The following is a 12819-nucleotide window of genomic DNA, read 5'->3' as shown; positions in this document are numbered from 1 at the left end:
CGGGCGTAAAGGTAAACTTCTATAAGGCTGAAATCTTCTGCTTTGGATAAGGAAAAGATAGTGAGTCACAATATTCACACTTATTTGGCTGCAAAGCTAGCTCTTATCCTTTTCGCTCTTTGGGAATCCCAATATACTATAGGAAGTTAAATAACACAAACTGTAGAATGACGAAAGAATTGAGGAAAGGGTAAAGTTGTTGGAAAGGGAAACTTCCATCGGTTGGTGGTAGGTCAGTGCTGATTAATTCAGTGTTGTCTAGTTTACCCATGTTGATTTTATGATTTTTACATATTCCTAGGAGAGTCCATTACAGACAAAATGTTCTTCTGGCAACTTTATTATCATAAAAAATGTAGAATAGCGAGGTGAACATTTTATGCTAGGCAAAGAACCAAGGCTGTTTGGGGACTCAAAATTTATATATTCAAGACAAATGTTTACTAAGTGTTTTTAAACTATGTAACAAAGAAGGGATTATGCAAGATTTATTGAGAAATAAGTATTGTAAGGACAAGATGTCAACTAAATGCGCTTTTTTTAGTTGTATGGATGCCCGTTTTCTTTTACAATTGAGTTTTAAGTTGGGATCCTTTTAGGTGATTTGTGTTGGCGCTTGAGTAGCGGGTGCTACAAATTGTATTAGTGTGGTCTTATTTTTTCCTACCGAGAAGGATGAAGCCAGAACATTCATCTTTCAAGTATTCACTAGTCATAACCACTACTCCACTAGCCTACAACGGCATCACGAAGGAACCAGCACCACATCATCTCTATATGGACACATGGTCATTCCACTCCCAATCCTTAAAAATAATAATAGCAACCACTATCTTCTGCAAGCGTACAAATCCAGTAACGGTGGCGCTGCGCGGCCAAATGCCGCCCTTCAGATGCTTCCCTCTGTCACGACGCAGGGGAGGACACAAACTGCAAGAACGCCTCGTCGCGGAGGAGGCAAGCCATGGTGTCCGGCGCGAGGCACACCTCCACGTCGACGCTGCCATCCCCAGCCTGCCCCGGGAACGCCGACATCTTGCCGTCGAACTTGTTCGCGCGGCCGCTCCGCACGGCGAGCGCGCGGCCCCACCCGAAGTCGTTCCCGTCGTACATCGGGAACCGGGGCGAGCTCCCCATCGTGAGCGCCGCGCCGTCGGGGTTGCCCAGCGGGAAGCACTGCGGCGCGGCCTCCCACTTCGCCGCGGCGCGCCGGATCGCGCCGTCCTCGTGCGCCGCCACGGTCGCGTGCAGCTTGGCCGCCGCCCAGCCCAGGTCGTTCGACGCCAGCTCGGCCACGGTCGCCGTCGTCGCCACGCTCTGGATGGCGTTGCCGAAGTAGAGCGGGGAGATCGGCGGGTGCAGACGGTGCCGGCAGTTCACAGCCATGCGGAACGTCGTCGTCTTGTCGGCGGCCAACAGCCGGCGCGCGCGCGTCACCGCCCTCCATATGTGCGCGCACAACGACTGGAACGACGAGATTTGCCCGCAGCCACCCTGAGCCTTGGAGTCATGCGTGGCCTTGCCGTTAACCTCGGAGTCTTGACCTGTTCCTTTCCAGCGGTTGGCCGTCGCCTTCAGCTCGCGAATCGCGGCGGCACTGAAGTGGAGGATTCGCTCGCGGAGGGGCGCATCGGCGTCGAACGTCACGGCCGGGCCCCCACCGCCGGGGAAGCGCAGGACGGCGGTGGACTCGCCAAAGAAGTTGCGGCGGAAGTCCGGCTCGCGGACCGGCGCGCCGCGGCACAGCCCCGCCCACGTGTTGAAGAAGTGCCAGAAGGAGGTGCCGTCGACGACGGCATGGTTGGCGACGAAGCCGACGAACACGGCGCCGTCGCCCAGCACGGTGAGCTGGAACGACGTGAGCGGGCGGGCGTGGCCGCCGTAGCTCACCGTCCGGTCCATGGGGAACAGGCCGTTCGTGAGCCTGGTGGGCACGTCGGCGCCGGGCACGAGGAAGTCCCCGAGCGACAGAGCCGGCGCGACCGCGTGGTAGAACTCGACGGCCGCGCCTTCGCCGCACCGGATCACGATGCTGCCGTCGTCGAGCGTGACGAGCCGGCCGGCGAGGGCAGGGAAGACGCCGAGCGCGCGGGAGAGCGCCGCCGCGAGCGACGACACCAGCGGGGCCATCGCCACGCCGGGGGGCGGGAAGAAGAGCCCCTTCTGGATGTAGTGGCACGACAGCATCGGCATGTCCGAGACCGAGAGCCTGAGGTCCCCGACCGCCGAGGCGCCGGCGGCCGGCCGAACCGTCTGCTTCGAGACGACGAAGATCGCCGGCGCAGGGACGTCCTTGCGAGCCATTCCGTTCTCGGCGACGGCCGAGGCAGCCTCCACCACGGCGTCGGCGGGTACCGGTGGAGCCATCCTCGGACCGCGCTTATCTGGAGCAATTGCCGTGTGTGGTGGTGATGCTTGGTGCGGAGTGAGGACGTTATATATAGGCATCCAGAGAGCTTGGATTCGTGCACCTGCGCATAATCGACTGGTCGTGTCGTGTTCTTGGGCCCATTTCCATGGAGCTTCAAGTTTTCAGGCTACCGATGATAGAGAAGTTGAAGCTTACCAAACGACGGAGCAGCGAAGCTAACCAACACACAACCAGTCAGACACAGGCATCAGTCTCTCAGGGCCTGCCTGCCTGTCCCGCCGTGCCGTTGTCTTGTGGGCCGAACCGGGGTGCTGCTCCGACGGCTGTGGCGCGCACGTGCTGGGCGCGACCGCCCCTCGTGCGGCCTGTCGCGTGGTCCACCGCCGCCGCCGCAAGCCGCCAGGGCGCACGATATTCGTATCCCCGCGACGGTGCGGCGTTGCTGTCAGCCTGTCACGGGCTGGCCGTGGCCGCGGCCGGCCGGGGAGGGGCACCGGACAGCGGCCACCCGGGCCGGGCGGGGGCCAGCGCCCACGCGCGGCCGAGGTTCGCGGCGGCCGCGGCGGGTGGCAGCGCACATGGCCCCTGAGGCCCCAGATCCCCGCGGGCGCGGCGTGGAAGCGGCGGAGCCACAGCCTCTCGCGTCGAGGGCTCGGTGGCCTCGTGGACTGTACGCTGTAGGGGCATGGCGCTGCACGCCGCCCTGCCGCCGCGCGGTAGCGACGGGGCGTCGGCCGAGAGCAACACCGACGCGCGCCGCGCGACGGGCTAGCACCGTGCGTGCTGTGGCCGGTCTGGCTGCCACTGCTGCGTCGTCGTTGTCCCATCGGGCCGTCCGTGGTTGCTAATCTAGCAACTTGTCAAGTTGTGTTGTGTAACCCCCCACTATTATTTGATGGGCCCAGCAAGCGCAGTGAATGCCCCAGTAAACGCGTTCTGTGGAACTGGGCCTGACTTCAAACCCGGGCCTGCTCTCAAGAAATTAAAGCTACCATGGGCCTGAGGTCTTCTGGCATGAAGCCCAGTACGTAAGTCCCATTTACAACGCTTCCAGCCCAGGCTACTGCCAGCCCAGCCAATTGCTGCTTCCCTCCCTCCTCCCGTCCTCCGTCCTCCCTCCACCACACCACCTCTCCGATCGCGCTAGATCCTCGTAGCGCTCCTGGACCATCCACTTGCCTCCGTACCGACGCAATCCTCCATCCCTCCCTGCTCCTACGCCCGTGTCCTACCACGTTTGCAGGGACCCCCCGCGGCACCAGGGCGCAGGAGCTGCCCCACCATGTGTACCGTACCCCGGCAAGGCTGCACCAGACCGCCACCAGCTCGACAGACACGCAGGTCGGCCGACGCCCCGCCGTCGCTGTCACGAGCCCCGCCGGACGCCGGAGCCACCGCATGGACCGGCCAAGGACAGCGACGGCCGGCGAGCAGATACCGAGAACCTGGAAACCAATCCGTCGATCGAGCCGCTGCAGATTTAGCCTCCGATCGAGTGTTACGTACGTGCCGCCTCATCTTCCGCAGCACCTCTTGTTGCATTGGCATGCGATGCCAAGGCCAACAAATATCCTGGCGTGTAACTAGTAACTGGCAGAAATGAGAAAACCACTCGCAATTACTGATCTACTGGCTGAGACCGTCTGCGCGTCGCTGTCGTCGTCGTCGTCGTGGAGCCCCTGTGCGAGTGTGACTCACCCATCGTCTCGTCGAGGACGCAACCTGGCCTTCTAGAAGTCGGGGCGGCGTGGATGGATAACCATAAACCCTTCGGCGTCGCGGATGGGCGGGCCGGTGGGGGTGGCTGGTCGCGTCTACCGTCGAATGCCTGCGTCGTTATTGCTACGGTTGATGAGTTCATCTTCAGTTGACGAGACGAAAAGGGTGCGCGGTTTTTCCCCCCGTTTTGGTGTCGCCTTGGAGCATCAGATGCTAATGACGGTTCAACGGATAACAAGTACAGATCAACATGATTAGCCTGTGTGGTGAAAGATGACCGTGACATGAGGAGTTGAGGACAGATCTTGATCGGGCGGTGGTGGTCCTAGTACCAAAGAGAACAGTACACTAGAACACTACCTGTAGTGTTGAAGAAGAGCAAAGACTACCTCCAGTTCTTCGTTAACCTGACACGACCTCTATGCCGTAGCAGTTTTGACGGTTTTTCTTTCTTTCAAAGGTGTCTGAATTGTCCTTACATATGTAATCGTAGTGAAATATACTACTTTACTAGTAATGTGTATTTTTGAACCATGTAGAAAATATTTTATACAAAAAGGATGGTCAAATTGCTACTTTAAAAGATGGTGTCGAGTAGACGAAAATGCATGGAGCTATTTCAGAAACATAAAACATAATCAAAGACAAAATATATGAATTTCTCACGCAACACCTAAAGTACCCGTAGCTTTTATAGTCTCCTCTCCTCTTCACACGTGCCATAAAGTGAACGCAAAAGGTTAGCACTGCGATCGATTAATTTCTATCGCATAGATAAAGCAAAAACAGCGCCTATGCTGATATTTAGATCCAAAATAACAAGAAATTGGAGTAAGTTTTTAGAAGAAATTCTCACATGCCATTAATTATACTCTAAATCTCTTATGTGCCACTGTCCTTTCAGGGCATTGATATGTAAGGTTTGATGTTCTTTGAAAACAGTTGTAATATTAAGAATCAAGTTCGTAAGAAAGTAACTAGACCAACGTAACTTCAAATAGCTGCTGCGACTCGAATTTGGCACTTTCACACTTTTTTTCTATCAAGTTCGCAGATAACGATTTCAACTAAAACAGTACCTCTTCTTCACACGAGGTGTCAGTTTCAGCACAGCTGCCACATTTGCCCTTTTTAGCTTGAGCTTCGCAAGTGGTATGCGTGGAAAATTCCGTTTTTTAAAAAAGAATTGGAGGTGCACCGCTCGGCCACGTCACGTTGTTACCTGGTTCAGTAGCCGACATCCGTATTCCCCGTATTAATACGACGGCAGGTATGTATTTTCTTTGCCCAATTGCCAGCACGGAGACGAGAGTGTGGGCAATTTTTCTTTTTTCCAAGGACGAGAACGGACGTGACGCTCGACATACCCTCGGTACTCGTCAGCAAATTCACTCGACTGACCATGCAAATTTTTGAATGGAGACGCGACGAACCGCGACGGCGACCGGTGATCGATCGAGCGAGCGATCGAGACCTCCGGGACCCAGCGGAGAGGAAAAACTGGAGCTCTCTCCGGCAAGGCTGAAAGGGAGAGGCGGAGATGGAGCCACGGCGAGCAGATTTTGCTGCGCTTAAAAAATTCAGAACTGATGGGAGAAAGCGCCGAAGCTTATCGCCTGAAATCCCTGCACTAGTTGTCGCGCTCGACTTTTCGATTGGGTGCAAAGCAAGTGCTACGAGCCACTTGCGAACATGAGGATGGCTTCAGGCTGCTTCATATTTTAAAGCCTCCTGAAGTACGACAACTTGGCGATGGATTGGCCATCGGCAACAGTGTCGGGCCTGCGCAAGTTGCCGCCGCCGCCGCCGGTTCTGGTCTGCCCGGCGCCGCCGGCGATCGCCAGCTAAAATTCGCGCCGCCGCCTCATCCTGTCATCCAACGGGTTAGACCCGCGCGGTTAGGGCAGAAAAGGCAGGACGCGAGCCCTCTTCTCATGGCACCGTTACCGTGCGGCCCCTCCCGTCAGGCTCAGCTAGCGCCGCGGGCGGCCGGCCGGTGATGATGGCGCGACGCCTGCGCGAGGGACAGGGGCGCGTGGGCCGCGGGCGCTGCCCAGCCCAGGTGCACCTGTACTAACGAGCGCTGCAGGCCGCCGCGGATTCTCTCCCTCGACCTTGAGATCCGGCACCGGCACCGGCACCGGCACGCCGCACGCTGCGGCTGCCTGCCTGCGCCCACATCGCCTCGCCTCGGATCCCACCCGTCCGTCCACCGGCTTCCGGGCGGCCCGCGGCCGTAGGCCCGTAGCTGTAGCGGTCGCTGCTCGTAGTACTTGTCGGCGTCCGTGCGACGTCACGACGCCCAGGTGTGAGGGCACCAGAGATAAGATCGCGATCCGCGGACTTTCACGGGCGCCGTGCTGCTGCATGGCGGCGGTTGGGAGGGAAAACAAATTTCAAGCAAGTGGATGGGTCTGCTGACTGTTGCAGTTGCAGATTATTGGAAAAAACTTAGTAGGCTAGGTTACCACAAAGGGCTAGGGGCCTAGGGTTGTTGAGATCCAGTAGTAGTAGTACTCTTGGCGCTTTCTTCTAACCCAACTCATCATTAGCCTACGGCAGTCAGGTGGGGCGAGACACCCAGTTCTAGATTTGGTAAAAAAAGAGCGAGCTCTGTTCCCTTTTTTTTTCTTTCTTTCTTCCATCCAGACTTATTAAGCAAAGCTAAGACTGTTCATTGTTGCAAAGCAAAGCGCTACTAATTCCAGGGATGCGCAGCGCGCAGTTCAGCTCCGGCTTGAAACTTAGGCGGAAAGTACCATCTTTTTAGGTAATGGAGGTCACACCTCCCTTTCCTTTTCTGGCGCTGGGCTAGGCCACGCACAGCGCACACTCACCTCCTACGCCGGCGATGATGATGGTTGCGCGCGGGCCTCCTGTGCTGCGTGCTGGCATTTTTAATGGAACACGGACGGGCCATCTCCTGTATCTTCTCCGTGTTTAGCCGTGTGACCTTTTCATCACAGATGCCTGAAAAGGAAAATCAAAGTCGCCCGGCCTGCCCTCCCTGTCGCCATGGGAAAAAAAATACTCCCGAAATATGCCGCGGTGCCACTCCACAATAAGCTAGCTCGACCAAGCACAAGCCGCCGCCCGTCCGTCCATGCGGGCATCATCGAGCGCGCATGGACTCCTCCAAGAGGAACCCGCACGCCAACGCCACGGCGATTAAGAAACGCGAGCTACTATATGGAGATTCCTAATCGCGGCCGGTTTTGGGAGTTGTTTAATCCGGCGGCGAATATTTTCTGCGTGAGCGAGCGCGCACTCGGATCCGGCGAGCGAGCGGAGATCTCGTCCGGCGTGGCGGCGTCAGCGAGGGTAGAAGAGGAACAAGATGGGCGGTGGCGTACGCCGGCGAACGGGACGGGAGGCAATTGTTTATGCGCTAATGACGTACGGATCGGCCAGATGCCCACTAACGAGGCGAGTGAGGCCCTGCGCCGGCTGTGCCCCCGCCCAATCCCCGACCTGCTTTCCCGGCCGCAAGAAAAAACTTAAGAAAAGGGCATAATTGCTGGTGAGTGGTGATGCATGCCGTCATCTGCTACGTGCACCCGGCGGGCTTGGTTTTGTGTGCAGTGGAGAGCTCCCTGTAACCGTGCCGCTCCAGGCAAGCCTCCTGTGGATGAAGCCGTGATCGTTGATGACTTGCAACCTGATCAATAAAAAAAATAACATCATCCTTTAGGTGCAATGTTGTGCTGCCAATATTTTTCCATCCGCGCTATTTTTCTCATCAGAAACAAAATTACGATTTCCCTTTTAGATAAACGTATCTATTTGTGGTTCTGTGAGTACTTTACAAAATCACGATTTTTGGTGAAAGCAAGATAATTATGATAGGGAAGAGTTAGTTACTCAAGTCCATTCCCAAAATGTACCCAGTAGTTGTTTGTCAAGAAAAGATGCACCAATTAACGCTCAAAATGTAGAAAACTAATTATTGCAACAAATTATATTAGTAACACTATTTCTTGAAAAAAGAGGCGACCAACCTGAACGTAAATCTTAATTATCGCATATAGCTGTTTGATCAAATAATCTAGATCTCAACAACACATGAAGTTTCATTTATTATACGATACTTTACATCCTCCATGACTTATCATATTAGCACATAATTAGAAAGGACTAAAGTTACTATCCTCCATGCTCAAACTCAAAAGTACAAGTTGACGATAATGATCATCTTCAACCAACGCTCACATGGTACAGCTGCTGGCTATCGCATCCCGGCCCCTGTTTCAAATCTACGGTTCTATTCATCACTAGTTTAATTATAATTTCCACCGCCACCGCACACAGCCACGAAGGAGCAAATGACACCAGCCGGCGACAGGGCCCGTGCCCGTGTCGTGCGTTGCGTGTGCGCCGAGCAAATTCCCTGCCCGGCCCCAGCCGACGTGGCTCGGCATCCCCAGCTGGATCGCGCAGAAGTAAACGCCCCTTCCCGGCTTCCCCAATCCCCACCCCACCTCGTCCTCTGCTCTCCACTCTCGCTTCTCCCTCCAATAATTCTCTCCGCCTCTGCTCGCTCCAGCTCCAAGCCGCCACCGAATCACGGCGGGAGGGAGCGGAGGAGGGAATCCCCATGTCTCCGCCCCTCGCCGGAGCACATCCCCGGCGAGCCGGCGCGGAGCTGCTGCGGTAGAAGGCCAGCTGAGCCTGCGAGCGCCTGATCCGCTCGGGCCCCGATCGGGATCGGCGATGGGCGGGGAGGCGCCGGAGCCGCGGCTTCTCACACGTGCGCTGAGCATCGGCGGCGGCGACGGCGGGTGGGTCCCCGAGGAGATGCTGCACCTGGTGATGGGGTTCGTGGAGGACCCGCGCGACCGGGAGGCCGCGTCGCTGGTCTGCCGCCGCTGGCACCGCATCGACGCGCTCTCGCGGAAGCACGTCACGGTGCCCTTCTGCTACGCCGTGTCCCCGGCGCGCCTGCTGGCGCGGTTCCCGCGGCTTGAGTCGCTCGCGGTGAAGGGGAAGCCCCGCGCGGCCATGTACGGGCTCATCCCGGAGGACTGGGGCGCCTACGCGAGGCCATGGGTCACCGAACTCGCCGCGCCGCTCGAGTGCCTCAAGGCGCTCCAGCTCCGCCGTATGGTGGTCACCGACGACGATCTCGCCGAGCTCGTCCGCGCCAGGGGGCACATGCTGCAGGAGCTGAAGCTCGACAAGTGCACCGGCTTCTCCACGGACGGACTCCGCCTCGTTGCCCGCTCCTGCAGGTTCGCGACCCTCGATTCTTTCTCTTGCTCCCCTTTGCTCCGATCTGGTATGGATGAAGTAAGCTCCAATTGGGGTTAGGAAGAAGATAAGTGACAACTGACAATGACCGGGCGTTAGCTACTGTTTAGTTGATTCCCCGGAATGGTGCAGCAAATAGCACCGAACTGAGCATCTCTCTCTGCGCGTAGAAACTTGTTCTACCTTTGCCACCTTGGGAGGATTTTTACGAAAAGGTGGCTCGAGATCTGGCGCCCATATTTGGGCGTGCTGTCCTCAGTGATTATAGATCGTACGATCAGTAGCATAGTAGATGTGCAGATACCTTGGAAATGCACTTTCATTCCTGTATGTTTAAAAATTTACAATTCGTGGCTTCCTTTGTGGATTTCTCTGAAAGGAATTTCAAAAGAAATAGTTGATGCAATGGTGTTAACTGTGCATAATTTGATTGTTCTTGTGCCTTAATTGGATATATGAAGAAAAGGGGAACACACTGAGGAAGTCACTGGAAACAGGGAATCAAATAAGGGAGTTATTGAAGATCGTGTTCTTATTCTGATCTGTTTAGATAGATCTACCATAAAAGAATCTTTAAATAACCTCAAATTTAGGAACCTCTTTGTCTCTAGTATTGATTTAACTGTTATACTTGTTCTATGTATTTCTTGGATTCTTGGGAATATCTAATACCACAACACTTAAACCACTGAGAAATCTCTACTGGCTTGAGTTGACGAATGTAATTCTCCAGCTTCTGAAATTCTAACAAAATGCTCAAGCAACGCTGAAAACGGTGGCATAAGTCTCTCTTTTTGTTTCCCGATTGCCCCCATGACATACAGTTTTCAGTGTCAGCCACAGCTAACATTGTATGTGGAGTGCTAAAGAAAGCTACATTTGTTTGTCTGTACTGCATCCTTTCATCCTATGATTTTTTCCCTTTAGCATACTTATAGCTGCTACTATTATGATGACTTCACTGCACTAACTTGTTGTGCTAAATTCATCAGATCGCTGAGAACTTTGTTTCTGGAAGAATGTCAAATTATTGACAACGGCAGTGAATGGATCCATGACCTTGCATCCAGCTGTCCTGTTTTGGCAACATTGAATTTCCACATGACTGAGCTTGAAGTGATGCCAGCTGAACTAGAGCTTCTTGCAAAGAACTGCAAGTCGCTGATTTCCCTGAAGATTAGCGACTGTGATCTTTCAGATTTAATAGGTTTCTTCCATTCTGCGACAGCATTGGAAGAATTTGCTGGAGGGACATTCAATGAGCAAGTTGAACTTGCCAAGTACGGGAGTGTTAAATTTCCATCAAGATTGTGCTCCTTGGGTCTTACTTTCATGGGTACAAATGAAATGGCTATTATATTTCCCTTTTCTGCGATACTCAAGAAGCTGGATTTGCAGTACACTTTCCTCACCACCGAAGACCATTGCCAGCTCATTGCAAAATGCCCGAACTTACTAGTTCTTGCGGTAATATCTCCTGCTCATGTAAATTATGAAGATAACCAACTGGTGATCTTTTTCATCGTAACTGACTTTATACTTTTTTTTTCCAATAGGTGAGGAATGTGATTGGAGATAGAGGATTGGGGGTTGTCGCAGATACCTGCAAGAAGCTCCAGAGGCTCAGAATTGAGCGAGGAGCTGATGAAGGAGGTTTGCAAGAAGAGCAGGGAGGGGTCTCTCAAGTAGGCTTGACGGCTATAGCCGTAGGTTGCCGTGAACTGGAATACATTGCTGCCTATGTCTCTGATATAACCAATGGGGCCCTGGAATCTATTGGGACATTCTGCAAGAAACTTTACGACTTCCGTCTTGTTCTGCTAGATAGAGAAGAGAGGATAACAGAATTGCCACTGGACAATGGCGTCCGAACTCTACTGAGGGGCTGCACCAAGCTTCGGAGGTTCGCTCTGTACTTGAGACCAGGGGGGCTCTCAGATGTTGGTCTTGGCTACATTGGACAGTGCAGCGGAAACATCCAATACATGCTTCTTGGAAATGTTGGGGAAACCGATGATGGATTGGTCCGCTTCGCGTTGGGATGTGCAAACCTACGGAAGCTTGAACTCAGGAGTTGTTGCTTCAGCGAGCGAGCTCTGGCCCTTGCAATACTACAGATGCCGGCGCTGAGGTACATTTGGGTGCAGGGCTACAAAGCCTCCCAAACTGGCCGTGACCTCATGCTCATGGCGAGGCCATTCTGGAACATAGAGTTCACACCTCCCAATCCCGAGAACGCACGGTTGAATGAAGACGGGGAGTATTGTGTAGATAGTCAAGCTCAGATACTTGCATACTACTCCCTCGCCGGGAAAAGGTTGGACTGCCCGCAATCTGTGGTCCCTTTGTATCCTGCGTGACTGTAAATACACTAAGCTGGTGTCTTCCTCCCCTGTACTTGCCCCCCGCCCCCCCCCCCCCCCCCCCCGCCTCCCCTGTCATTGTCAACAAGAGTGTTGATAACTCGATATGAGGTCATTGTATGGATCTAGATGGCTAGCTGCTATGTACTGTAATAAGCTACTGGTAGCTGAGAGATGTGCTTGAATAAGCGCTTACTATTTTCGCCTGTACTGCTATCTTAATCCTAGGAAGATGTATACTAAGTAACGATGGACGCTGTGAGTCTGCGCTTGTTGAGGCAAACTCAAAATTGATCCTTGCATTGTATGCTAGACTGTGCTGAGTATATGATGCTATGTCAGGGTCATGGAACTCTGTTTATGATTTTTTTTTTGAAAGGAACTAGCAAGAGTTTTGCCGTTCATATATTATTAATAAAGGGGAGAGAAACAAAAGTTACAAGGCCCAGGCCAGCGGAGATGTATCCACTCATGAGAACGGGAGGTCAGGGAGCACCACGAACCCCACCTGACACCATCGAGAGACGGATCGCAGGTGCCGCGGCCATGACCGCCATGATAGGCCTCTTCGGTGGTTTCGTTTCCAGCCGTCGGCGTCAAGGATGCCATCGCAGTCGCAGACGTGGCTCCAGGAAGGCGACAACATTGTCATCCAGACCAAAAGGTCTTGCGAAAGAAGGGCGCGATCGCATGGCGCCACACAGGCCTGATGATCTGGGCACCTAGTTTAAGGGTGGCGGACAAAAGGTGCGCAGGATGATGGTGCCCGCCGCGTCTCGCTTGGCAGGTGGGGGAAGCCGATCTCACCGCGACGGGGACGGCTCGCGCGCGGCCCAGCGCTGCGAAAACGCCAACGGGGAAGCGGCTGACGCTGCCGATCCGGCGATCCACGCGCAGCCCGGTCGGTGTCGTCGCCTCTTCGTACGCTCGAAATGCCACGAAAGCGCTTTGCATATATTTTTTTTTTGTCCTTGAGAACACGGGACCGGAGCACGGAGGAGGGGGGGAGCAGCGGAGCTGCGTCTAGGTAGCTGACAGCTGGGCCACGTTGCCGATCTTACCTGCCGCCGCAAGTTGGACCTCCCGTACATCGCTCAGGCAGGCATGCAGGCTTCGCCC

General features: G+C 54.5%; 2 protein-coding genes across 2 annotated transcripts; one reads left to right on the top strand and one right to left on the bottom strand.

Moving 5' to 3' along the window:
• Positions 1 to 676: 676 nt before the first annotated feature.
• LOC112884251 (uncharacterized acetyltransferase At3g50280-like) lies at positions 677 to 2614 on the bottom strand. Its single transcript, XM_025949626.1, has one exon. The coding sequence runs from the start codon at positions 2446 to 2448 to the stop codon at positions 907 to 909; it is 1542 nt and encodes a 513-aa protein (XP_025805411.1). The 5' UTR covers positions 2449 to 2614; the 3' UTR covers positions 677 to 906.
• A 5929-nt stretch (positions 2615 to 8543) lies between these two features.
• Positions 8544 to 12012, top strand: LOC112885783 (coronatine-insensitive protein homolog 1b). The gene is made up of 3 exons (XM_025951430.1): positions 8544 to 9318; positions 10330 to 10804; positions 10894 to 12012. Exons 1-3 carry the CDS (start codon positions 8801 to 8803, stop codon positions 11695 to 11697), a joined length of 1797 nt encoding a protein of 598 aa, XP_025807215.1. The 5' UTR covers positions 8544 to 8800; the 3' UTR covers positions 11698 to 12012.
• Positions 12013 to 12819: the final 807 nt, after the last annotated feature.

Source organism: Panicum hallii, chromosome 3, assembly GCF_002211085.1.
Source record: "Panicum hallii strain FIL2 chromosome 3, PHallii_v3.1, whole genome shotgun sequence".
Lineage (NCBI taxonomy): Eukaryota > Viridiplantae > Streptophyta > Magnoliopsida > Poales > Poaceae > Panicum > Panicum hallii.
This window is presented reverse-complemented; position numbering and strand designations above follow the sequence as displayed.